We start from the raw sequence: 27,341 nt of genomic DNA on the forward strand, positions 1-27,341 counted from the left end.
GTTTTAAATGCATTATTTGCAAAACAATATTTTTTGCTATATAAGCTTATAATTTGGAATTCTTATATTTAGATGTCTGGTGAGTAACAAAAGATTCCCGTGTTGCTTGCACAACTGCATTTACCTAGATTGTTTTGAAAACAAGCTGTGATGGTATTTAACCCCAGTTGTATGTATAGCTTTACGTTCAGGGCTGTAAATAATAACAACCGGTTTAACCTGTGCAGTGCACCGGGGCCTCTTATTGCTAGTTTTTGTAAATTACGTAAAGTAAAAAAAATGATAAACAATACTCTATTATACTATGTACAGAATGTGTTTGCGTACTGCTCAATTTGTCGCTTGGAGTCAACAAGGTTTAAAAAAAGTGTTAAATAAAAGAGTAGTTGAGAAACTACAGTATAAAACAAACATTATGCGAGATTTTCATTTCAAATAGATTGATCAATTTGATAGGGGGTCCAATTTTCATAAGTAGTCTTTTTTCGCTTTAGGTTCAACATATACATTTGATGAATTAATCATTAAAAGGTAATTGCGGTTCATCGAACTAATTTGCTCTAATAAGCTTTTATTAATAACAAGGCTAAACGTTGGATGCTACATGAAAAATCACTTTGTTTTGCTTTTTGCAGTTCACAACAGGGCGATAAACACAATCTGCAGGCCAACCAGTAGTTACCGGAAACTGCAATTTACACTGATATGAGTTAAACGCAAGCTACTTGTTCAACAATTAGGAAAGAAGCATACAAGTATTTTTCAACTATGGGTAAAAACGAAGCAAAACCAAAGAGCTTGCCTGAAGTTAAAAAGTTGGATAAACTACGGAGCAATATCTTGTCAAGGTTTTCGAAATTTTCGGCAGCGTCCAAACATCAAAAGCGAGCTTGCTGTGTCTTGTCGGTGGTAACCACTCTACTTTGTCTAGTTGTAATTGTAACAGCGTCTATCAATTTCTGCAAGGTGAGGATGTGGATTTAAACTAATCTTTGTAAATGGTCGTGTTTGCCTCATTTTTTAAGACATATTGTATTGAAATCTTGACAAGCCTTTGCACAACCTTGCTTCATCAGGTCAAAGTAGAAATCACTAAATCACCCGACCTGTAAAGTAGGGTTGTGCAAAAGCTTGTCAAGATTTCAATACAATTTGTCCTACAGTTCCACCTGATTACTGTATTACTGGTTTTATACGTCTGTCTTCCACGGGCACTTAGAACTTTGTGCCCCCATTCTCTTGTTACGATTTGGAGAAATACGTTATGTTACGTCACAAGTTTGGTCTTGGAATAACATTCAAATGCACAAACTCGAGTTAAACTGATTATTAGTTTATATAATATAAGCTCGTGATCTTCGGGTCCGTGAGCCTCGGTTTAAGTATCCTGATGTAACAAGGCCTACATCTGTTAACAAGTTGTAATTATAACTGTTTAAAAACGATATCCGGTTAAAAAAAAGAGTTATTTCAATCTACGTTTTTAAACAGATTATTTCACCTGAATCCGAAAACGACAAAATTAACCAAACATTACAGACAAACGAAAGTAAGTAAACTGATAGACTTTACCCAATTGGGGCTAGTTTTCCACTACTTACGTAGGCTTTTGTAAAGTAAAACTAACACTACAGTAAAGTGCTTTTCAATCAACAATGTTGTAGGCTAATATCATACATCGATTTTGTTCAAACCGGTTTAAATATTTATATATACAGTGTTTTAATAACCTTACTCAATTACTTGACTTAAGTGAACTTTTTAAGCTTTGTTACAAAATAACTTTGATGGTTGCAAGTTTTTCGAATAAATGACTTGACACAGAATTTAATTTTTTGCTGCGAATAACATATTTTGGACATAAGTTCTACATACTTTTCACAAAACTGATTCAAATCGGTGAAAGTTATAAACACAAGTCAATCATTGACCTGATATAACAATTATCCAGATACGGCACCTTCACAGCTGCTAACTTCACTATATGAAGAATTTACCAAATCAACAACAACTCCAGGTAAGGATAGTGATTTGTCTTATGATAAAACAAAAATAAAGAGAGACGCCAATAAGAAGTTAATATTGTACTAAAAAATTGCCGACGCTTTCTGTTTGTTTTCATGATCAAGTCGATAAAATACTCTTGAGTATCTATCTGTGATTTAAGTACCGAAAAACTCGCAGCTCGTAAAGTTAAGTGGGCTGGCCTTTAGCCCAACCTGTCGCTTCTTGATAGGTGCTATTTTTTTTAAACTCGCCGTCTCTCTATTTCGTTGTTTAAGCGTTATAATAAAACAAAGAAGTTAAGAGATACTGCTATAAACTTTAAATTTTAAACAAAACCCCTATGAAATGTATTGATTAGAGTTGGATTGTACATAGTATTGTAATTTATTGACAGGTTTTAATTTAATTGTAATGGGATTTACAGGTTTTAATTTAATTGTAATGGGATTTACAGAGTTTAATTTAATTGTAATGGGATGGTTTCCACCACTAGAAGCGTTGCGTGAGTCAGATGAACAGTCGCGAGCGGCTATCTTATACAATGGTTATCCGTGGTTTTCAATTACGTGTTTTCGCGCTTTGTTTTTGTAGAATCTATTGTGAAGCTAATTATTCGTTTGAAGTTAAAACTTTAATTAATGTCTATAATTAGTTTTAAATCGCAATTTCCTCAAATGCTGCTAGCGAGAAGTCCTTAAACATGTACTTTTACAACTTTAGTTTTGTGCTTAAAATAGGGTTCCGGTTAAAACCAGTAAGCATTTGCATCAACTTTAAATTGCAAATAAAACATATTTAGAATAATTAAGGCCAGCTAGTTTCCAACAATGCTGAAACAAGCATTTTTATGAAGAAATACTGTAGTTTTTTTCTGGTACTTCTGTTTTTTAACCTATAACTTTGCATTTTACAAGTTGTTTCTTTCACACTTTTTTACAGTCATTTTAAATTCGAAAATATATCTTTTGTATAGTATTCTAAACGACATTGTATTACTTGTGCAGTAACTTAGAATTTTCACCAGATATTTATTTTGTACTCATTATTTTAACACCTTTTAATGAAAGATACCTCACATCTTAGAAAATATTCGAGTGATCCACATCCTTTTAAAACAACCAACTATTTGTACTGTTATGCTGTTTCAAAAGGTGTAATTTTGTAAATGTTATCTTATTATAACCTTTCTTACAAGTGACCCCATGTAGTTTTACAAAAGTTGGATAAATATAGCCTGGAGCCCTAGAGCAGACAATATCATACTAGCTTGTGCATTTGGCTGAAAAATCAGGCAAGAATATTTTAGCTACAGAACTGAAATCTTACATCTTTACAAAGAAACCGTATATTTGTTGAACAACGCCAGGACAATGAAAGAAGTTTGTCAGTTTCCAATGTTACAAACAATTAACAACTACAATAAATCTTATCATTCTTCAAATAGTAGTCCAATCTCTAGAATAATATTGTACTGATGTAAATATGAAATTTAGTAGAATGTTTTTACTTGTTTATTTTGCGTACTTCAGGTTCGCAAATCATCAATTTAATTCGCAGTTGTTTGATCAACTGTATAATTTTGTTTCATTTCGTATCATACAAAAAATAAATGCATATTATGAAGTTTAATAAAACAAGCAAGACATTTTGTTAGGTGTGAACTGTAGTATATGACATCAAGAACATGATTAAAAGTGTTTTTTTAATGCAGGCTTGTTTGAATCTTCACTCGTAGAAATTATATTTCCAGATTTGTCTGTTTTGATTCCAAACCTATAAAAAAATATAAATAATTTTTATAAGATAATGATTATTTGCTACAAATACAACAGTATAGCAATTAAACAAGTGTATTTTTTGACTTCTAGATTTATTATTTATTTCAACTAAATACAGCACTGTTAAAGAATCCCACAACTCAATAAAAAGTGCATATAACAAACTAATTTAATTCATTTAATCAGCGATCACTACAGGTACAAAATAAACTTTTACCTGTTAGATCACTTGGAAAGCAGCATCTGCTTAAATTATATTACGGTACCAGTTTCTTTAGTTCCATATATAGATTGTTAACCCAGGGAGATGTAGAGCAGGTTTAATATTACCAAATAATATAGGGAGATGCATAGCAGGTTTAATACCCAGGGAGATGCATAGCAGGTTTAATATTACCCCAAAATATAAGTATTTTCTAGAAGTTTACACAAAATTCTCACTAACTTCAGAAAATTATAAACAACATTATTAGTAAAAATTGACCAATATATCCAACTTCATTATTGTAAAACGTTTCACTTGGTGAAAACATGCATGTTAGTTCAATGCATTACTGAATCAATAACTAGAAGCTTACCCCAAATCTAGCAAAACATGCCACAGCCACTTTGCCAAGCAAATTTCTCGTAAGAGTTTTTTTTAGTGTGACGAGCTAAACTCGTGAACTAACTTAAATAACAATCTAGTCTTTGAATCGGGGAATGGAAAAGGCGTAAATTACAACAATTTATTGCCAGGACAGTTTAATGACTGGAAAAAAGCAATATTCACATAGGCCTACTTGTCTTTGCCATAAAAATGAAAAACTATGGTCTGATAATGACTACAGGGATAAACTTACGAGTTAAACCGGTCAAAATGTCGAAACCGGCCTTACTAACTGAATTATCGAACAAATAGTGCCAGACTTAGACCTTTTCGCCATTGTAAAAAAATGCGACTTCATCTGAGTCGTTCCGCGCGACCCCTAGTGGTGGAAACCGTCCCATTGCAATGTAATTGAGGCATGTAATTCAAATTGTGATTTTAATTTGCTAAACTTTCAGCTCAATACATTGATATTGAAAAAATGTTATTTAAATGTAATTGAGGCATTTTAATTCTATGTAATTAATTTTTGATTGTAATTTGCTAAAATCTTAGTTCAATATATTGATATTAGGAAAAATGTGATTGGAATGTAATTGAGGTATTTGCATTCTGTGTTTCGAATTGTAATTGTAGTCTGCTAAAAGTCTGGCTCAATACATTGATATTAACAAAAATGTAATTGTAATGTGACATTTTTAGCAAGGAGTAATAGTATCTTTAATTCAGGAGTTCCTAAACTACTTTTTTTGCCGTGGACCCCTAATTTTTTTTGCTTTGCATTGACCACTGAAGACGAAAAAATTAAAAAAATGACGTCATAACTTGACGTCACAATACAAATAGACTTCAGGAATACGCTGATTTCGGTCCAAAAAAATTTGAAAGTAAAATGGAGTATAAATACATTCAGTGCTAAAACCTTTTTGTTTGTAATGAAAACTATTTTCTTTGGAAAATTGATTGCTTCTTAAATATACACTAATATTTTAATTTGGCCTTCATGGAACTGCTAAAACTGGTTAACGGACCCCCAAAAGGTCCATGAATTAACGTAATTCATCCAACTTTGACACTGTTTCCTTCTCAGGTTGTTCCTTGAGCAGCTACACATTTACAAGTCCTTTCATTGTCAAATGTGCGTCCACGTTTTCCCGACCAGTGCTGTCACTCCGCAGCGCCACCGCGTGTATGTGGGTGAAGTCGAGCCAGCCAGACAGCGACTTTGTTTTCTTCACCTACGCTGTTAACAACGATGTTCGCGTTCCACATCCCATGTTCGCGTTCCACATCGGGTACCACCATGACAGGTCTTCCTTGTCGCTTGTAGTTAACAACTATGGATGGACTTACCATGATTTGCTGGCCAACATCACGGACATGGTAAAATTGTTTTTCTCGTCAGTATAGAGCTATTATTTGCTGTAACACACGTCAACAGCACTTATAGCTTACTATATTTTGCGTGGGTCATGCGTTCGTCTTTTCAATTTTCAGGCAATCATACGTCAGTTTTAGATCAGTGTTTGGCAACCCGTGTTATTTAATTATGATACTTTTTATGCGATGAAAGTCGACAAAACACTTCTTCCGATGAGAAAAAATGTATAAAACATAGAAAAGACTCACCGAAATAACAAACGATAAATAAAAAACACGTAATTTCAATCCTTTTGACTGAATGACACAAGTCCAAATCAAGTTCATCGTCCAAATGACTCAAGTCAAGTCTAGTCTAGTCATTTGAAAACTGTGACTTGAGTGCACTTAAGTCAATTTATTGCAAAAAAATGTTTTTTAAAACACGAGCAGTGTTGTAATGACTTAAGTCAATGACTTGCACTTAAGTCATTGTTTTCGAATGACTCGAATTACCTTCGTTTTTTGTAAAATGACTTCACTTGGCTTAAGTATTTTGGACAGAGAAATTGACTTCAACTTAAGTCATAGAGTCAAATAACTATAGGGTCGAAAGAAAGTCAAGTCATTGACTTAAGTCATTACAACGCTGCAACAGTTACAAACCGTGCTTGCTTGAATTGTTTATCGCTATAGGTCGAGTCAAGTCAAGTCATTTGAAAACCACACAGCTATACACTGAGCTTGCTTGATATTCGTTTATCGCTTCAGAATCACATTTGCGCTTGGTTTGATTCCCGATCGCGTGGAGTTGGTGCTTTCGTCAACGGACAGGCCTCCGCACCTTCATATTACGTTGGAGGAAAAATACCGAGCAACGGAAGCTTGTATCTCGGTCGTCAAACCATTAATATTGCTCCACAGCATTGGAAGCCGGAGCGATTGAAACCGTGCGTAAATACTTCACATTTTATTCCGATACCATTTCCAGATATTTTTAAAAAGAAAGTATAGCGATTCAAACCGATATCAAATGACGTCATTGCTATGCTCAAACAAGCCAAATGGATAAAGTTCAAAAACATTCATTTTTTTTACTTGTTTTAGGCTATAATTTGCCTTAACTGAAGAAGTTAACCTGCTATTTTTAAATTAACTACCTTTCAAAGTAGAATCGCTGAATTGGATCGCAATTAAACCAGTGTGAAAATTTAATAAATAATAATTTGTCAACCTACGCCCACTTTGCCATTTGACTTCGTCACAATTTGATTTAATTTTTGTCACACTTTTGACTGAGATCGCGGACCGGATACAACATTTTGAACCATTTCAAACGTTTAAAATGTATTTAACGAAGTCTATAGTCCAGTTTTTGTGAACCTCGTAAAACGTTTTTAGCGTAAAATAAATAGCAGTGTTGTAAAAAAGTAACTATTAAAATTAGTAAACTTGTCCCATTTTAAGCAACAATAATTTAACCAAAGAATAACAAAATGGCAATAAATGGCAGCCAAATGGTTCAATGTGAAAAACTTGAGTTAAGTTTTAATAAAAAAATTACAAGTCAAGCGATTTGAAAACTGTGACTTAAGTGCACTGGAGTCAAGCGAATGACTCAAGTCATTAGAACAATGGAACGTCATATTATTAATCTGGTAAATATTCCCGGTAAACCTGGGACGTATATTTACATCAGTGTTATCACAACTTCCAGCTCCAAGTGAAGTTCATTTCCCAGCTATTTTGTTGAATCTGCCAATTGCTCTGCGTACTTTATGATCAGCAATTATACATAGTTGCTAGCTGTTGGCCTTAATCATTGTAGGGATGTCTAGAATTACATCGGTGTCATACAAAACCAAATGTTTGCATTTAAGCCAAGATTTAATTTCAACATTAGCTTTTTAGTAATGGAGCAAGTGGTTGAATAACCTGGTGATCCTTTGCACTAAAGTCGATTTGATTATTTGTACGAAGCTATAATACAGTGTTGAACATTCAGAGAAGCTGCAAAAAATACGGGGCAATTGTTTTTAAAACATGATATGTTTATTTTACAACAGGTGGACTATCGAGAACGCTATGATGTGGCCTAGAGTGCTCAACGAAAGCGAAATTACACAACTTAGACAGGGTTGTGTGTGTCCAACTGGACGTGTTTATGCGACCTCCATCGAAAATATGAAGCTTTCAGGTGATGTTACCCACAAGACTCCATCCAACTGTCGCACCGCCGACTGAATGCCACTTCGGCCGCTTCGGATTTATATGATAAATTATATTCAAAGACAAAAAAGGATGCTTTTTCTAATTGATTTTGTGCTGTATAAAGGTTTTACAAAAGCTTCTACCAGCTACATTTAGATATTTCTACGTTTACGTGTTAGATTCGTACTACTGAACATCAATATAAAATTAAAACATTATCAAATATTTTACTTTTAAACTTTATAATAACATTGAACAAACGCCTTCTATGTCTTTCTATGACAATGACTTTGCATAACGATTTAATTATTAAAATCGGATTAAATGTGGAAATAACGTTTCCACTAATGGTATTTAAAAAAAGATGGGACAGGTTGAAACTTGTTATCCTTTGTCATTTTTTTCTCTTTTCTTCTTTTCTATTGGGTTATGATTTTATTCACGTGAAGAAAAGCAATTCTTTTGTGAAAGGGCAAGTAGGGTAAGTTATGTAACGATTGATAATAATAATTAACCATAGCGTCCTGCACTAACAATCACTTACTGAATTACGTGTCAAGCATTTCATGTTGGGTACCTCTTAATTCAATATAGAATACACCAGTATCTACTTGCAAACACCGTAAAAAACCTTTTTTGCAAATATTACTCTTTATTACTGAAAAGTGGTGTTAAATGTTTGCTTAGGGGTCCCAAATACGCGGCCGGTAAGTTGATCAGGAGTTCGGGACTGTCACAAATTTAATTATTGTAGCGCCTTTGTGCGGACCTAATGCGTTAGGTCGCGGAAACTGCCGTCCGGGTCGGCTACCCGTCGCTACGGTTTCCCCTCAGGAATAGGACATTGTGTGAATTTCGCAGCCGTTCGGTTTTGGATTGCGTTGTGTCGCATCGTTATTCGTCGGGTGGATACCGAGAAAATCGGACGCATTTTGAGCACGGTTTGCAATCTCGTTGGTTAGAGACAAGCTGTAGCCTTATGCGAGCACTTGGTGTGCATGGTTATTTGCCGTATACTGATTGTCGTTCTGTCCAATAAACGTCTTGCTCGAGAAAGTAAAGTCATTCCTATCCTTAGCAGCTACTTTGGGGACTGTGTCCCGATCTAGTCTGCGACAGGGACCCTCAGAACATGGACCCACAATAATGAAGTTTCTGCGAATGTGCCGTTACCTTTTTGTAATCCCAATTTGCGGCTACATAGTGAGACATTTTCCCAATAAATACATTGATTCTAACAACATCCAAATATATTTTTTTAGTTCTGGCTCATTTTTAGATTTGAATTAAATATCCCCATGACAACAAACTGAATTGAAAGTAAACTGTCGTGCTAACTGCGTAGCGAAACAAACATATGTCGTGAGATTTTGCCTATACGTATATAGTTTACATATAGCCAAAAAATAGCCACATTCCTACTATAGTTTTAAATATGCTAATAGCTATTTTCGTAAAACTTAACATATTTAGTTGCAATATTTTCAAATAGCTCTATTGTCCAATTGAAATAGTCTTGTGGCCCACTTCTTGGCCATGGCCCACAGTTTGGGAACCACTGTTCTAGTCTATGCGATGCCGCGACGGTGTGCTTTGTACCACAACTCCAAATTACCACCAAAACGTGCTTTAAGCAATTTTAATTGATGATTGTTTCATATAAGCGAAATATCCCGCTCCTTGTAGACTCACATTTGTGCCTGGTTCGATAATTCAGCACGAAGGCTCGGCGTGTTCATTAACGGTCGGAGCAACGGGCCATGGCTGAACGAATTCGATGCTGTGACTTGCGGCGGCAGCTTGGTTCTGGCTCAACATCAAAATGGAAATACCACCAATTTAGAAGCAGGACAATCTTTGACGTGCGTATATACCAAACTGCGGCTCGCGAGCCGCATGCGGCAGTCCGGCATGTTTTTTGTGGATCTTCTAGTTGAATCGTAAAATTTCAAAAAAATGTAAAGGTTACCAAGAGTACCGTTTATAAACGTCTCTCTCGTTTTCTTTTCTTTATTTAGGCCAGCATTTCGTTTATGACGTAACACTAGACATAGAGCCCGAAGAGTTAGTTAACAAAAGACTGATATTAATAAATATTGTGCGTGTTATTTTGCTATTACCGTTATTATTGTGTTGAATATTACCATTTTGTTATATTACAATTCTGTTGTTTTTGCGGCTGGCCTTGCATTATTTATCGTTTTTGTATTGAAATAATTTTGAGGCTCTTTGGTGCTTGTATTTTCTGCAAATGGCTCTTCCATTGAATACATTTGCCCACCCCTGGTATATACAGTAGAACAGTGGTTCCCAACCTACGTGGTCGCCAACCCCTTTTCCAGTTTTCAAAAACCTTAAGCCTACGCGGCCCCCAATTTAGACGTATTACACCAGATTACAAAGATATACAACTTAGCAAATTGTTCACATTTCTATAGATAGATTGTTTTCAAAAATTTAGCAAGAATATTAGGTTTACCTCAAAAGCATATATACAAGTAACTAAAATTGCGGTATAAAGTTTATTCGCGACATAACATATTTTATTCCGAATAAGAATTATGTGTCTTGCGATTTTAACGTATATGGAAAAATTTTTAACGTATATGAAAAATTACTGTTAAATTGTAATTTTAACAATAAACACAATTGTTAGACTGGTTGATTGTTCTTGCTTCTTTTATATCCTAAATGTTTAGTTTTTTATATATATATTTTTTAATTTTCAGTTTAACAAATAGTAGACGAAGACCCACCAGAAAAAATGTCCGACTCCGGCCAAATGTGCGATGTTATCGAGTCCAATTCTACAGCCTATATTTTACCCATTTACGTATCTTAGTTAAGCTGGATTATACAGCAATCCACACATAAGGGTGTCGCATATTTCATCAACCCACAATACATGGTTAACAAATATTCAACCATATATTCTATTCCACCTTTACAATTTACAGATTGCGGCACTATCAGTTTCGAAATTTCGTACTGCGCATGGCGAACTCGAGACTCGGGTAGTCTTGCGTGGTATAACAAGTTCCGACTGCGACTCCGCACGCTGAAGTTCCCCGGACACAATATAATATATTCTAGACTGAAAACCCCTCCGAACATAATATACAATCTAAAAGTGTTCGTTGTTTGCAGAGGAACGGTGTAGAACGCCATGATTTGGTCTCGCGTGTTGACTCAACGAGAAATCAATAAAATGGCTCAAGATTGTGTTTGTCCGCCTGGTCACCTAATCGCAATGACAGCGGATAGTATGGAGTTGTTTGGAGAAGCTGCCTACCACGAGCCCGACACTTGTCGGACTTTGCCATATTGAAACATTTTACTTAGTATATTTGTTGTGCTACCTTGCAGGATCCTTATACTTAACGGCCTGTCGGATGCCAAGCGCTACACAAAGTGTCTTTAAAGTTTAAACTGTATTAATATATGCGAATCGTAAGTAAAACAGAAAAAAACGTAAACGCAAATAAAAGCCGGCCTTCATTGGTTTTCGGTTCCACCATAACGAAGTGACATTATGATGTAAGTGTCAATCATAACTAATTATCAGGTGCCAACAGAAAACGTGATAAGATAAGAAATAAAGGGTGAAAGGTGAGGTGCAAAAATATAAAAGTGATATAATTTACGTGAGTAAGAAAGAAATAGTGGAAAGAACAACTCGCGCACACGATTAAATAATCGATGCAAAATAATTACATTTGTAAGATTTTTATCCAGTTTAAACTCTTCGATGTATTTCGAGATTACCATGTAATCTCCCTGTTAGCTTCCAGCATTCTTTTGGATTTGGATCATACGAAGTTTTAACAAGGCATATTTAATTAGTTACGGTAAAACAAGGTATTATTATTACTTAACCATAAGAGATAGTCCATTTCCAAAACAAGGTTTAATTGGATGTTTTAAATGGCGGAAGCACAATACACTGACACGCAACCAACGTTTTGTTCATCTTTTAAATTTAAATTTAAAAAAAATCTTAAAATAAATTACACGTTTTGTTTGAAGCACCGCAAAGCATGCAGTGGATATTCACATGTGGCGTACATGTTGCTTGCGTTTAACCTTTTAAGCAAAACAAAACTGCACGCTGTTCACGGAAATAAGGATATACGACCATATAAGGAAGTACTGGATTGAGCCTAACTGACTGTAATTAACCTGCTGAAAGTTAGAACTGAACTGATCTTCTCTAAATTGTTTTTCTGTGATTTATCTGATCTGAACTGCGACGCGTTTCCGGTAAAAGTGTAGTGTTACGTTCGCATATGAACTGTAGATACCAGGTACACTTTGATTTATAGAAAAGAAAACACAAAACTAGATAATCATCCTGCCTAACAGAATTTGTTTTTTCGGAGTTTTCAACTATTGATTTCTAGAAAAAACAGCAGTTCAAACAGTTTGAAGCAATATTCTTAACTTCGCTTCTGTCGTTAGGATTCAACATTTTCCATTTTTTTAGTAACTTTAAGCGATGAGATTTTGCTTGATGCTATTATCCAGTCTTCCGGTTTTGCTAAATTCTACGCAAGGCAATTCAGGTAAGCTACACTAAATGTATGGTTATCAATCATGATTTTGATATAGGCCTAAACAGTGTTTTCTATATTTGCTTAACTTATGTTCCTTTGGTATTTCTTATTAAACAAAAAAAAAAATAAAAAGCAAAATCTTTTAGGTGGCTTATTCACCTTTAATGTGTGTTTAATGTAAGCGTGTTACCTATTGCTAATACGCTGCATCCCAAATACGGTTGCAACACATTGTGAAATACGGTGACGTTTTATTGAACATACAGCTATAATAAATTGCACATGCAATATTTCCAGAGAAATCGTGCAGGAATGTTCCTCCCGTGTTCTTCATAAATTTCTCAAAGATGACGTGGGACAACGCAAGGGCGTTCTGTATTGCTAAGGGAGGAGACCTAGCTTGTACTGGAATGAGGAACGAAACAATTCGCAAGTAACGCTCCATGTTTTTTTAAGTTTTTGGTGTTTTCACAACAGTAAAGGTTTTGAAAGCTGCGAAGTGAAAACTGCCTTTCTTCGAAGTGACTGCACAAAAAGCACTGAATTGTTAGTAGTCTCTCTCTTGATGTCCTTTTACTTACTTGAAACAATGAATTGTACTTTTAAGTAGATGTAAAAGTCACCTTTATGTTATTATGTTAAATGTTGACCGTAGGGCAACCCTCATGTATGTAAAGGTTAAAGTAACAAAAAAATTCAACGACGATAGCGAAAAATGTTAGACGTGTTTTACATATCATAACAGTACTTTTTCACCTTAGCACGTTTCGCTTCGAGCTGTTCTGTGCATTTTTTGCCGTTTGCCTTAAAGTTTATAGATTTAATTGTGACTGAATTTCACCAGTTCCCAATTGCCTTGTTGAAGGAGCTTCTTATAGGAGTAGGTGACTAACCAAATACAGTTTCAAATAGGTGGACATTACACAGAAATCCCTTTTCTAATGATTTCTGCTTTGTCACTTACAGTAGATACGTCTACTACAGTCAATATTACACACTCGTAGTATAGGTAAATGTAATTTAATATTTTAATACACTATATATTTTAATCAATCTACAGAGACGAACCTCCAGTAGAAATAAACTCTACTAAGCCAATGGCTTCCCTCGTATGGATTCAGTGCTAAAGCACCTATATCAGTTCTGATTAAAATCCAATAGGTTATAGGCCTACAACTGCAATAGAGATGCCATTATTAAAAAAAAAGCCTTCTTTTGTTTTTAACGGACACCGCAACCCGCCGATAGAATACGGTTATCAACAAATAATTCTGTCGGAATGTTTATCTAGAAGTAGCACATTTTGTATCAGAATGCAATTTTAACTTGTTAATTGTAGCGAACTGATCAATCAAAAGATCTTGCCACATCCACCGTCATTCCGATACTGGATCGGCGTTCAATTCGACAGGAACATCGGCGATTGGTTTTACGTGGATGGCGTAGCCGTAAGAGATGAAAACAGCTTCTTCTACGACAACGAACCTGATTGGTCTGGTGACTGCGGCCTGATCTACTACACCTACAGCACCAACGAATACTTAATGGGCGATGATCGGTGTTCTGATAACCAACCATCAATTTGCGAAATCCCCTGTGTCAACTATTCGCTTCGACAAGGTTGGGTGAAGCTGTTGCGTGTTGGTTATATATGTGATATGCATGAATGTTGGAGAAGCAATTTACCCAAGTTTATCATAACTCATATGAACCATACGTATTTGACGCTTTACTCGAATTTCCCGCTGAAATGTTTCATTCGAAAATTTGGAAATGTTTGTAGCTAATTATTAAAGACGCCATGCCACGTTTACTGTCTTTTACAAAAGATGAACATAAAACGCAAAAGTGTTGTTCGCTTATCAATTTCTTAAGATTGTTTGATTTCAAAAGTAACGGTTTGATCTAAATTGGGACGTCATCTTTATGGAGTAAATAACAATCTGACGAATTTGATAAATCTCCCTACTCATGGGTGATTACACTCAGTTCTTTTGTTCTAGCAATGTGCAACACGAAGTATCATAGCGTTGGATCAAACCAATGGAACATGGAAGGCATCGAAGTCACAATTACATTCCCCGGGAGGTTCTGTCAAATTCCTAGCTTGGATCTATCTGTTTTTCGTGACCCCGTGTATGGAGATGTCTTAGGGGTCGAACTTCTCCAAGTCGGTTTGTGCGAGTTTCGAACCCGGGTCCGTCGGACTGACTCTTGGAACACATGGTGGGACGAGAAGGTGGCGCTAGAGTGGCAACCGAAATTTGGTAACCTTTGGGTTCTTGTATAGGCCCTGCACGTTTTTTTGTGTTAACTGAAAAGTAAAGAAAGTAAGTGTAAAGTAAGGGTAAGGGGTAGTGGCTTGTTCTTCCTATTGACCAAAAAAGAGGCCAGAAATGCCTGAAGTGTCAGCTCAGGCCCAGTCCTCATGACAACCATTAGGGGGGGAGGGGAGATGGTGCCGCCACTTGAAGATAGGGCTCGAGTTATAACTGCGCATCGGCAGAAGGTCAACATTTTCGCCTTTTTGGTTGAGGTGTAAGTAATAATATAGTGTCAGTGAGGTAGCAATTTTAGTATTTTACTGCCCCCCAAACAAACCCGTTGTTACCCGGGGAAAAAAATGGCAGGACACCCCACAGTGATCCGGTTAAAGGCCCCCCGTCATGTAAGTATACACTGTTGCTGACAGGCAATGTATCAATTTTAAATGAACATTCTAAATAAGGTATTTTTTGTATATTAGATTTTTAAATTACCTTTACAGCAGGGTCAGATCAAGATCAAGGGGTGGCATTATATGTCCTCTTTTAAAAAAACAACGTAAAATGAAGAGAGTGTTTGTATAACCGTTAATCTATTAGAAAACATGTCGGCACCAGCAGTTCCAGGGTATTGCGATCCGGCAAAGGATGAATGCAGATCATGCCAACTGAATGACACTACTTGCTTTGGTGAGATATACCCAGTAAAAAAGAATATAAAATAAAAAGTGTTAGGTAGATAAAAATGTTCAAAAGAACATGGCAACGTCGTAAACTAGATTTCAAAATGACCTAACTCCCAGTCACGTCAATTAGAAATAATTAGGTCCAAGTGAAGTCACTTGTAAAATAACTATTCGCCCGATTATAAGCAACACCTTAAGTAAAAAATAATCAGAAAGCAACATTATATAGCAAGCAAATAGTTTTATGTTCACAAGATAAGATAAATAACCCAATTTTATAAAATATGCCTAATGAAAACCCTTCATTTAAACCAAAGTCATTTGTTTAAAAGACTTAAGCCAAGTCAAGTCATTTAAAAACAGTGACTTGAGTACTTGACTTAAATCATTATAACACTGGAACATGATGAAAATGATATATCAACCAAATGAGGCAAACTGATTTTGTGAATAGCCTTATCGAAGGCACTCATGCATCGTCATCAGAGTACAGTAATTCCTGGTCAGTACTACTTCATTCATGTACGAGCACAGTATTTACCAATGTGGATGACATGGCATGACCACCTTTGTAGTTATAATATAAGTGAATTTCAATACGTTAACTATATTATTGCTAAGCTTGAAAGCTTAAATATTAACTAATAATTTTTGTTATTAATCTTTATTTAGAATTTACCGAGGTAGGTCTTAAATAGGCTCGTGTCTTTGCTACTCCCGTGTCTCAAAACGAAACCTGGATAACGAATGATTTCGCGATATTTGCACATTTCTCCTGGTCACTGCAACCAAATTATAAAGTCGACTATTATATCTCGATAATTGCCATAATTTAGATGGACGAAAATGTACGGGAGCCGTTCACCGATGTCACCACACACAATTATGGAACGGAACAAGTTGCGTTTGTGAACTAGGACACTTTCAATGTACAGGTATATGTACCTAAGGCATATGTTATTATTTAACGTATATTAGATGCAGTTGCATTGCAATCGCTGTTTCTGCACTCAAGTACGTCGAATGACATTTTGAATAGAGTATCGCAGTGTTGTTACCAGCCCTGTATTTGCAAAATAACTCTAAGTCAAGTATTTCTGTAAATAACACATCAAGTCCAAGTCATTATTATATGCACGTTTGTTCTATTAAACAAAATAACGACCTCTCGAATTGCTTTATTTGGCAACCACCAAGACAATGCAAATTGCAGGCAAACTATATTATGACAATAAGATAAGTTGATATCTAATCTTCACAAAAAATTGTAATTTATTGAAACACTTTGGCAAAATGACTTTGACTCATTCGTAGCCTAATAAAGAACTTAAACAAAGTCATTTATTTCAACAGTCGATGATTTGCAACTGAAACGATTTAAACCCTCCTTAAACACAATTTACTAACAAAACGCTAACAAAACTAAGTCAAATTTTTCTTTCAATGTATATATTTTAAACAAATTGCGTGTTCACAGATTCTGGTGAATGTGTGGCTGGTGACAACATTACTTGCAACAATTCAGCCTTTTGCATCATTTCCGAGAACAATCCATCCTGCATCTGTCAAAATCAACTTACCGGCTATGGAATTGAGTGCACAGGTAAGTATCAGGGAAAATCCAGGAAAGGGCCGTCGCCCATTCAAGTTGTTAGTTTGCCTATTTAGACTTAATAAATGTAAAATATTTTTGCCTTTTGCTGGAACCTGAATTATATTTCTAGTGTGTTTAAGCCCATTTGGATTGCATGGTCTTAGCTCAAAGACACATCTCTCATTACAACAACGCAAATAAAAGTTTGGCAAAACGATATATATGTATACATTTTTTCCTTATCACTAACTGCTTTGTAACACGGCTAACGTCATTCATAAAAAATCATACACTTCGTCGAACAGAAATACTTGATTCGGTGAGTGTATATATTACTTTTAAATGACTTGACTTGACTTAAGTCATTTGGGCAAAATGACTTGAGTTGACTTAAGTCTTTTGAACAAATGACTTGGGTTGAAATAAAGCATTTCTTTAAGTATTTTTTTTAATAAAATTGAGCTATTTGTCCAAATTTTTGCCTATTTTTTGCAAAAATAAATTGCTTGCTCTATGTTCCGCTTTCCTTATTTTTTAGTTCAGTTATTGTTCATAATCATAAGAGTTTAAATTCTTATGGGTTTAACGTTTTATTTTTATGACAAGGAGATGACTTGCTCTAATTATGACTTGACTGGGACTTAAGTCTTTTTAAAATGACTTGTTTACAACACTGCCTATTTATAATTTTCGATTAATACCTTTGAAGTTTGAATCGCTGCGTGGGATTGCAAATCTTGGCTGGAATTCATATGTTAATTTGTTATCGTACGAGCACCGATACTACGACTTTACATCGGGTATCGGCTCTGATCCCATATTATCAGACATCTCTAGTCAGGATCATGCTAAACCTCAAAGCTAATACTGAAATTATGGAAAAAAGTTGACAGAGCGTTAGATTTCCTAGACATTTTTTGAACTAAAAATAATTCGATGATAGTTGTAGCTCGTTTACAAATTGATTTATTACGCAGGCATCCAGTTAACAACTAAATTAGAAAACATTACAACAAAATTGGTGAAAATGACAACTTCCTCTCAAGGTTAGTGTTTGACTGGGTTGCTAGCATGTTAGTCATGCAAAAGTTTGAACCATGCTGTTTGCTGTTTGTATGTAAACGTAACAATACCCTAAGTGTAGCGGAAATTTCATCGATACATTACGCTTCATTTGCGCTTTAAACTAGGGCTACTATATGTTATCATCTTAGTCGATTTGTCTTTTAATCAAGAAAAACTACGTGGTTTTTCAAAGACACTGAACAATTCCCATTTGCTCGATGTTGTGTCTTTTTTTGCTGTTAGTTTTGCTGAATGTGTGTAAAATTATCCAGCAAGATGTGATAATTTTTGAAATGCAAAACTTACATTTGAATGAAGAATGAGTTAAAAAAAACTATTCTTAGTATTTCTTTTTACCTTTATTGCCTTTTTAATCTTATTTATTCATTTAGAAGGCACGGAGTTAACAACTGGATTGGACAGCGTGACCAAAGAATGGAAAACAATGACAACGTCTTCTCAAAGTAATTAACTTATGTGTCGCTTTTACATCTAGCGTTTTAGCTATTAGCATGCAATCCCTACTATGGCGAAATCTCTGCGATGTGTTATACGTTATAGGTCAGTGGCGGGCAACTTCTCCAGTCGGCGGGCCTATTATGGTATAATTAAGTACTTTGCGGGCCGGATTACTGAATCGATCCAATAATCGTACTGCCATAGCCTGTATGTTTTGTCACATAATGGCGGCTAATGTTGTAAAAAGTCCTTGGGTATCCAACCCTTGTTAAATTTGCGACACTCCTTGTCAACTTTATGTTCATTGGTAAAATTTAAGGGGAAGTATTGATGTAAATTCTAAATCTAATTTGGGAACACACACCAACACCTAAAAAGCAACAATACCTAAAGCAGAAAAATCAATAATACCGTAGTATTAAAGCCAAATATGCTGTAATACTCACGACAGAGTAAGAACTTAATCGTCTGAATAAGACATAAATCTGTCGGAATAAGGCCTAAATAGCGCCTGAAACTTTAGGAAGGTATGGGAGGTGGGATGATCGGCCGTTTTGGTGTCGAAATTTAGGCGCACTAGTTTGAAGGGCGCCGCTGTTTTGGCACCTGACTTTTTGTCCCTTCGTGGTTATTGGTGGGTAATAGGTAAGGTTAGAAATTGGGTTAGGGTTAGGGTTGAAATTATTAGGGAGTTAGTGATGTACTGAGAGGTGGGTTTAGGGTTAGGTAAAATGTTTGATAGATCTGATTCCGGTCATTCAGGTCTTAATCCAACGGGTTTATGACTTATTCCAATTTATACGGTACTACGACTATTTATAGGTATTAGTCCTATTTTGGTCTTATTCTAACGTTGATGTTGTTTCTTCTTTAGTTTTAACCCAAAATAAACAACTAAAGAATACCAACAATCACTATTATTTGACGTATTAGTGGGGGGATTGCGGCAGACTGTTGCTGCGGGCCACATTATCATGTAAGACCGGAATCTGTCTGCGGGCCGCCCAGAATCCCGTCGAACATCAAAAATTTAGAATCGTTATATATTTTACATTGAAGTTATAACACTTTTTCAACCTTGGCTTTTGTTTTCTTTGAAAGTTGACAACACTGCTCAAACAAGTAAAACGAATTTGCAAACTGAGGAGAACATTTTGACAACACCAACTTCAATATTTGCCAGCAACGGAGTAACGAAACCTGAACACACAACATCAAGTGACAACATTCTTGGCGGTAACGTATCAACTTTTATAAATGTTATAAACTATTTTGTTATTGTAAGAAAATCAAAGGCCATGAAAATAGGTATAATTTTGGACGTATCGAATAACTCTTTTGTCATTTTCAACATTCAGAACGTTCAAAATGTTACCATACTTCTCTATGGGAATTGATATTCTTACTAATTCTAACTGCAACTTCTAACCAATATGCTGCAATATTATGTATTATAGGCTCGAGCTTGCAGGAAAAAGCTGAAATCTTTTTATTTTTTTTAGTTTAAACCCGGTTTACTAACTATTGCTACGAGTCATAGTAAATTGAAATGGCTCTTGCTTCTTCAACGTTACAAAATTGCTATACCACACGCAAATAAATTGCGACATTGGTGCACAGTGATTTGCAGAGAATTTGTGTTTTCTAATTTTGCAGAGAATTTTTGTTTTTTTAGTTTTAAGTAGTTTGGGTTGCCAAGATATTATATCGCTGGAAGATTGTCACATATTTTTTCTCAAGTCAATATTGCTAATTTACAGTATATGTCTAGGGCAGCGGTTATCAACCAGTGGGCCATGGCTCACTGGTGGGCCATTGAAACTTTTTAGATGGGCCCACAGACCAATTTAAAAAAGGTAGATTTATTAAAGAATTTAGTTTCATTTGTGTCACTATACCTAATTTTACAGGGATAATGGATTGGGGAGGAATTGAAAAGGAATGTAAATAAAAAGTGAATTTATTGTTTAGAAGCAAGTATTTAGTAATACACGGTTGAATAAATAATCCGTATTCATAAATGTTCCGCTATTTTTTGTTCTAAACCTTTTTTATAGTTTGTTCTTTCATAAAAATTTATTGGGCCACAGAATTTTTGTGCAACGAGAATGGGCCACGAAAGAAAAAAGGGTTGAGAACCACTGGTCTAGGGGTATAAACAAAGTAGCGTAATCCGTTTCGAAAAATGAACCAAATTACATCTTTGCAAACAATATATAATTTAAAAAAAATAAATAAATAAAAAAAAATAAACAGAGGTGAAAAGTTCAAAAGAAATTTCGAATGCTTTTAAGCAAAACTTTCTTAAGCGTTAAAGCAGTTTGGCCAACTTTTTAATAAAAATGTTACCTTCCGCATTACAATTGCTGCGTCGAATCGCAAATCATGACTGAGAGTCTTGCATTTATTTGGTTTCACATCGGCCCCGATCCGATATTATCGGTCACCCTACTAATAAATAATACACATATATCGTCTTCAGAGAAATCGTGCGATAACGGACCTCCCGTGTTCTTTATTAATTTCTCCGAGATGACGTGGTACAACGCAAGGGCGTTCTGCGTGGCAAAGGGTGGAGACCTAGCTTATACTGGAATGAGAAACGTAACACTTCGCAAGTACCACTTCGTTTTTTTGTTAATCGTTGGTTTGTCTGCCGACTTTGCAGCAGCAAATGTTTTCATTCTTGTGAATTTTAAATAAATGTTCCTTTCCCTGAATTCACTGCATGAAAAAACAAAAACAATATAAAGATTCATTTTTTCATGGCCTTAATTTCCTTTGTTGAATAAATTCGATTTTCTATTATCATAGGTATATAGGTTTAGTAAGTACATAAGTAATGTACATTTTTTTTTTACATAGCTGTATGGTTAGTATGGTGACTGTCAACAAAACAGTGTAACGACGCTGGCGGAAAGTTTTGATGTTTGTATACAAAATATGACGTCACAAAATCTCTGACTGCTATCGTCCATTTGATACGGCTTCAAAGTCATACAAGGTCATTCATTTATATGTCGACATTAGTAAACTAATGCAATACGGCGTGGAGATTCTAATTATTTCAATAAACCTCTCAACTCAGAAATTTCGGCCCCATGCTTTTCTGTTAGATGTTTTATCGTGCCCGTAAACGTTCTTAGATTTGATAAAATTACCGCAACTATTATACTAGTCATTGCCGTACAACTCCGTTAGTGGTGAATTTAATTTGCTGTGAAATATTTCGTACATAGAATAAATTTATACCACGCCAAGCAGCGAAACTCCCGAATAAGTAAATTGCGAAAAAATGGAAGTCTTTGCCAGAACGTTACACTACTTAATTGCGAATATTAGTCTGGATATTACAACAGCAACATATGACATTATTGAAACTCTGTATTCGTATTTTAACAAACACTCCAAAACGGCAAAACGATCACATTCCTCCAAGACTTACGTTTAGGAATGAACTGCATAGTACGTTTTCGGTACCGTGATTGTAACTTGTTGGTTTCAGCAAATTAATGTCGGAAACCATCTTGCAACACCCAAATACCTTTCGGTACTGGATCGGTGCTAAATTCGACAGACACATGGACTGGATTTATGTGGACGACGTGGCCGTTAGAGACGAAAACAGCTTTTTTCATGACAACCTACCATATTTTTCTGGCGACTGTGGCCTAATCGACTACAGCTACAGCACCAGGGAATACGGAATGGCCGACGATTGGTGTTTTTACAAGCAGTTTTCAATTTGCGAAATCCCCTGTGTCAATTATTCTTTTCCACAAGGTTACCTTACCTTCTACGTGTTTAGTATGCATGGAATTCTCATCACTAACTTTGACCCGGCTGTTTTATTATTATAACTCTTTTACTAAATTGTTTGTTATAAGTTTGCTAATTAATTTGCACTATCATTTGGTGCCTCATGTTAGAACAGTTTTTATTATATTAGAGGCGCCATGGCGTTCATTTGCGTTTTTCATTTTAAGATGAAACATTAAAGGTAGGTCGCTTGATAAGTTTGACTTTATTAGGGCTATGTAAATTGGGAGGTGATGTCTAAAAATCATTAGCTCCTCCAAAATACTATAGTTCGGCCTTTCTGTTGGACTTACCTTCCGGCAACAACAACATACTATTCTACATATGAAGATGAACGTTTAAAACAAAGTTATGTAAATTGGGAGGTTAATCCTAAACATAAAAAAAACAATAAAAAAACGAAACCTATTTCGGCTTATCTGTAGGCATTGTCATACGGTACAAACAACGTACTTTTTTTACTTTTGTTGTAGATATGTGCGAGCTAGAGAAACATTGGGTTGGATCAAACCATTGGGACCAGAACGGCATTGAACTGACAGTAAAATTTCCCGGTCGATTCTGTCAGATTCCAAGCCTGAATCTATCGGCTGCCGGTGAACCTCAGTACGGCGACAACTTCGCTGTGGAGTTGCTCAGCGTCGGCTTGTGCGAGTTTCGAGCCCGGGTTCATCGGATTGACGTTTCCAACACTTGGGGAGACGAGAAGGTGGTGATGGATTGGCAACCACTATTCGGTAACTTTTAAATACATCTATTCCATAGTCATTTGTTACGCGAAAGCATAATTTACCAGACAGGCCTTTAATTGCGCGCGCTTGTTCCAAATATAGGCAATGTTGTAATTGTGACTTGACTTACATCTTTTGGACAAACTACTTAAGTCATTTTGTCAAATATCTTGGAATTACCTTGAGTGTTTTTCATTAAAATTTACCTCAAGTTTCGCACATTAAAAAATTGATTGCTGTATATTGCGTTTGTGTTATTTTTTAGTTGAATTGTTGCTTCTAATCAGACAAGTCACCAATGGTTATCGTTTTACTTTTATGTCAATGACATGAATTGCAGCTAACTTGCTCTCATAATGACTTAACTGGGACTTGACTTGAGCAACCGATGGCTTGGACAAGGACTCAACCTGTTATATTTGCAAAAGACTCCTTGGATTTAAGCTATTTTAGAAAGATTTGTAACACTGCAAAGAATTTTGCAATTTTAGATCTGTTGGTAAACACCAACAAACAGCTGTTGCGACATAAACATGAATTTGTTCAGAAAACACGTCCGCGCCAACAGTTCCAGGATATTGCGATGCTGCAAGGGAAGAATGCAAGTCCTGCAAGTTGACTGAAACAACCTGCTTTGGTGAGGAAAAAACAAATTTATGAAGTGTTTTGAGATTAACTTAAAAAAAGGAAGTCCTCATTATATGCACTTTTTTTAGGACGCACTTCTAGTTGTTTAGTGGGGCTGCATGATGCCGAGTAAACTATTGTGACAATGGAAAAGTGTAATTTATCGAGGTATATTCAATATGTTATCTTCGTGTATTTAGATGGACGAAAATGCACAAATGTTGTTCACGGTTGCCATGTTACACAATTATGGAACGGAACCAGTTGTGTTTGTGAACCAGGACACTTTCAATGCCAAGGTATATTTATTTAGTATATGAGGCACATAATATGTGAATTATAACTACTTAGCTGTTTCTGGGCTCGAGAAAAATTGAATGTTATTTTTATTAATAAGGTATAACTATAGAACTGTAATGTTTTAAACCATCTATAAACATTTCTTAACATTAAAACGTCTAAACTTAGAGAAAAAAGTTTAATGTGTTTGTTAGACTCTGGTGAATGTGTAGCTGGTGACTATATCAACTGTAACAATTGGGTCTATTGCATCAATTCTAAAAGCAACCCTGCTTGCATTTGTCAAAATCAAATTATCGGATATGGAGTTCAGTGTACAGGTAAGCGTAATACAAAAAGTACAGTAAACAGCAGCATATTCTAATCGCGAAACGGCAAAATAAGGTTTATTGTTAACTCTACACTCATCGAAACGCAATTGGATGAAACATTTTAATGGATAGATTTAAGAATTCACGTTCGAATGTTTAGTTTCTCTCTTGGCTTTCTATTTGCAAAACAAATGGACTTGACTTGATGTATAAAAACGAAATATTGTTTTCAGTCCTTCTTTCGAGTTACCATCGTCGTTTTTATTATTTGTAACAAGAATGTGAAAACGTTTATTTTTCAAACTATTACAGGTTTTGAATTAACAACAGGGTTAGACAACGAGACAAACGAAATCACAATTTCTTCTCAAAGTAAGCATTTTAATATTCCACTTTTGTTTCTTTTAATGAATTAGCCAGGATAAAATTAGGTATGTCCATTTTGCGAAACCTAAACGTCAATGAAAATCATTTATCCTGCTTATTGTGATGCAAAGTTACATGATAAATTCTCATGATTTGTCATAAAAATTTATCCATTTTCCACAAAATATTTTGGACTTAAACGTGGGCGCACAACAGTAATTTTTATATAAACGATTTCAGCAATTTAGTCAATTTCTTGTTAACCCATAGAGAATGTTAAAAAAGCATCCGCGCTGACATGCAAATAAAACCATTCTATAGCATGCTAAACCACGGGAATACTGGCATAAAAAGAGCACAGTATGTTAGATTTTCTTTCCATTACAAAGAAATAATCTGGATCATAGTTCTAATTCGTTTACAAATCGATTTATTCCGCGGGTAGTTAACGACTGAAAAATATAACTCCAGAATTGGAGAAAATCACCACTTCTTCTCAAGGTAATGTCACAACTTTTAGTGTGTGATTGAGTTGGTAATACGTCATACATGTAAAAGTTTGAAACACGCTCTTTCCCTGTATGTGTTTACGTCACAATGCGCTGAACAAATTACTGTTTATGTTGTTCTTACATGCATAAAACGACTACTTCGTCTCAGAGTAAGTAATTTTGCACTTTTATTTTGAACATATTAGCCATGTGTTATGTTACGACCTACTGCTGTTGCAAAATCGGTGCGATGTTTTAATTGTGTGTAATATTTTGGCCGATTATTTCTGACTTAGGAAAAGCCTAAATTTTGTCAATATTTTGCACGTAATTAAAAAGGGAAAGACAAGAGTGTATTTGCAAAAAACTCTTTGGTACATTTTCATTGAATGTATCAGGACTTCATTCCTGGTTGTTTTGGACCGTAACAGTAGGTTTCGTATGTCGACTTGTTTTTTGGCGTCATCTTTAAATGTTTTAAACCGACTCATACCGTCGCTAATCAAAACCTATTATTATGGGTTTTTTGTTGAAAACGTTTAAGAACCCTGGAATGGAAAATAACGTCAATAGTTATTTTCTAGTAAACGAAACAAAAGCATGGATATGAAAGATATACACACCCATATATGTATTTATTAACCAACGTGAACCTGTTTTTACATCAACGACAACGGCTTCCGTATCACAGTACATCGAAAAGCTATCGCAGACTGACAGCATCTGTCAATCAATGATGCAAAAACGGCAGGCTAGAAAAACAACTAGCCTGCAGTGAGGTTCGAACTCAAATCCTCCGGTGATACCGTCGCTCTTCCAACTAAACTACACAATGTTAGAAAAAAGCTAGTCAAGACACAACCATACGCCAATGCTTGCTACATTATGCTAGTACGAGTAACGTCACATTGATAAAAAGCATGTGTAAAAGCATGAATAATCAGTTTTTTGGCAGATTTTTTTACTGCTGTGCTGTAACAGCATTTGAAGCTTTACAATGCATAGTGGTTGGTAAAATCCACGATGCTTTCCAAAGTGAAAGAAATCCAACTTTACACATGGATCAAGATTACATAGATTTTTGTCCAACGATGTTTTTTTTAACGAAATATACATTCAGGCCACGAAGCGACAAATATTAAATCAACAACCAAAGCTTATTTGACCGCCTCTACTTCCAAATTAATGAGCAATGAAATGACAACATTAAACTTCAGCAGCCTGGGACCCAATACATCAACAAGTAATTATTATTTTTATTGATTATTATCAAACAGTTTTAGCATTGAAGCATACTAGTTGGAGGTTGTAGGAAGATGTAGTAAGAATATCAAGATGTTTACAGAAGTAGGAATCATTTTGAAATATGCATTTATAATCGGTGTCTTCTCACTATTTTGACAATTAATATAAGAGATATTCGAAACGTTCAAAATGATACCTAGTATTTATTGGGCTTAAATATTCTTACTATAACGACAGTTAACATTGTCGACTTGGGTTAAAGTAACAGTCGCAAACATACCATTTATATTGCAATACTTATAAACAGTTCCTATTTCGGCAACTAGTAATAGTACACCTTCGACTACATCCAATATGGACAACGCTGCACCAACCCTCGTCCAAACAACACTGTCGTTTAGCAACATTGCTAAAGTGCTATTCGTCATTCTATCAACGACTTTATCTTTAACGAATGACAATTTATGGTTGGTCTTATGCTGATTTCAATTTACAGTGGCCAGGATGCTGATGCTAAGTTTTCTGATTGCGTTTATTTCGTGAATATTTCTCACAAATTCGAATCGTTTATCCAAAACATTTAAGCCAATTCGAGTGAAATTACCTAAACGACTTAAGTCAAGTCAAGTCTTTTGAAAACATGAGCTTAAATGCAGTGCACAAGGTAACAATGCATAAATACATTTACACTATTTCTATTTTCTCGTTACTTAACGATGTACCGCTGCTTTATACTACCTGTGTTGTAAGTTATTTGGTTGTGCTGATTTTCTTGCGTGTATTGATAACTGCTTAATATCCATAAGCCACTATGGACACAAAACAATAAAAAAATATTATGTAAAACTTTTCCTTCGAATAATAGAATCTGTCTGAGTGAAACATA

General features: G+C 35.3%; 2 protein-coding genes across 2 annotated transcripts; both read left to right on the plus strand.

Annotated features, from left to right (window-relative positions):
• Positions 1-842: 842 nt before the first annotated feature.
• Positions 843-9,077, plus strand: LOC146145816 (uncharacterized). Its single transcript, XM_083390273.1, has 6 exons — positions 843-966; positions 1,492-1,549; positions 1,952-2,017; positions 5,465-5,757; positions 6,505-6,683; positions 7,800-9,077. The coding sequence occupies exons 4-6, from the start codon at positions 5,566-5,568 to the stop codon at positions 7,975-7,977; spliced, it is 549 nt and encodes a 182-aa protein (XP_083246399.1). The 5' UTR covers positions 843-966; positions 1,492-1,549; positions 1,952-2,017; positions 5,465-5,565; the 3' UTR covers positions 7,978-9,077.
• A 3,767-nt stretch (positions 9,078-12,844) lies between these two features.
• On the plus strand, positions 12,845-27,163 carry LOC146145817 (uncharacterized). The gene is made up of 18 exons (XM_083390690.1): positions 12,845-12,930; positions 13,837-14,055; positions 14,487-14,764; positions 15,362-15,451; positions 16,284-16,382; positions 16,925-17,050; positions 18,019-18,087; positions 18,499-18,570; positions 19,667-19,801; positions 21,048-21,183; positions 22,071-22,348; positions 22,858-23,121; positions 23,663-23,752; positions 23,943-24,041; positions 24,237-24,362; positions 24,666-24,725; positions 26,331-26,453; positions 26,763-27,163. Exons 1-18 carry the CDS (start codon positions 12,845-12,847, stop codon positions 26,936-26,938), a joined length of 2,526 nt encoding a protein of 841 aa, XP_083246816.1. The 3' UTR covers positions 26,939-27,163.
• Positions 27,164-27,341: the final 178 nt, after the last annotated feature.

The sequence above is a fragment of the Ascidiella aspersa genome, chromosome 5, assembly GCF_963924565.1.
Source record: "Ascidiella aspersa chromosome 5, kaAscAspe10.2, whole genome shotgun sequence".
Classification (NCBI taxonomy): Eukaryota; Metazoa; Chordata; class Ascidiacea; order Phlebobranchia; family Ascidiidae; genus Ascidiella; species Ascidiella aspersa.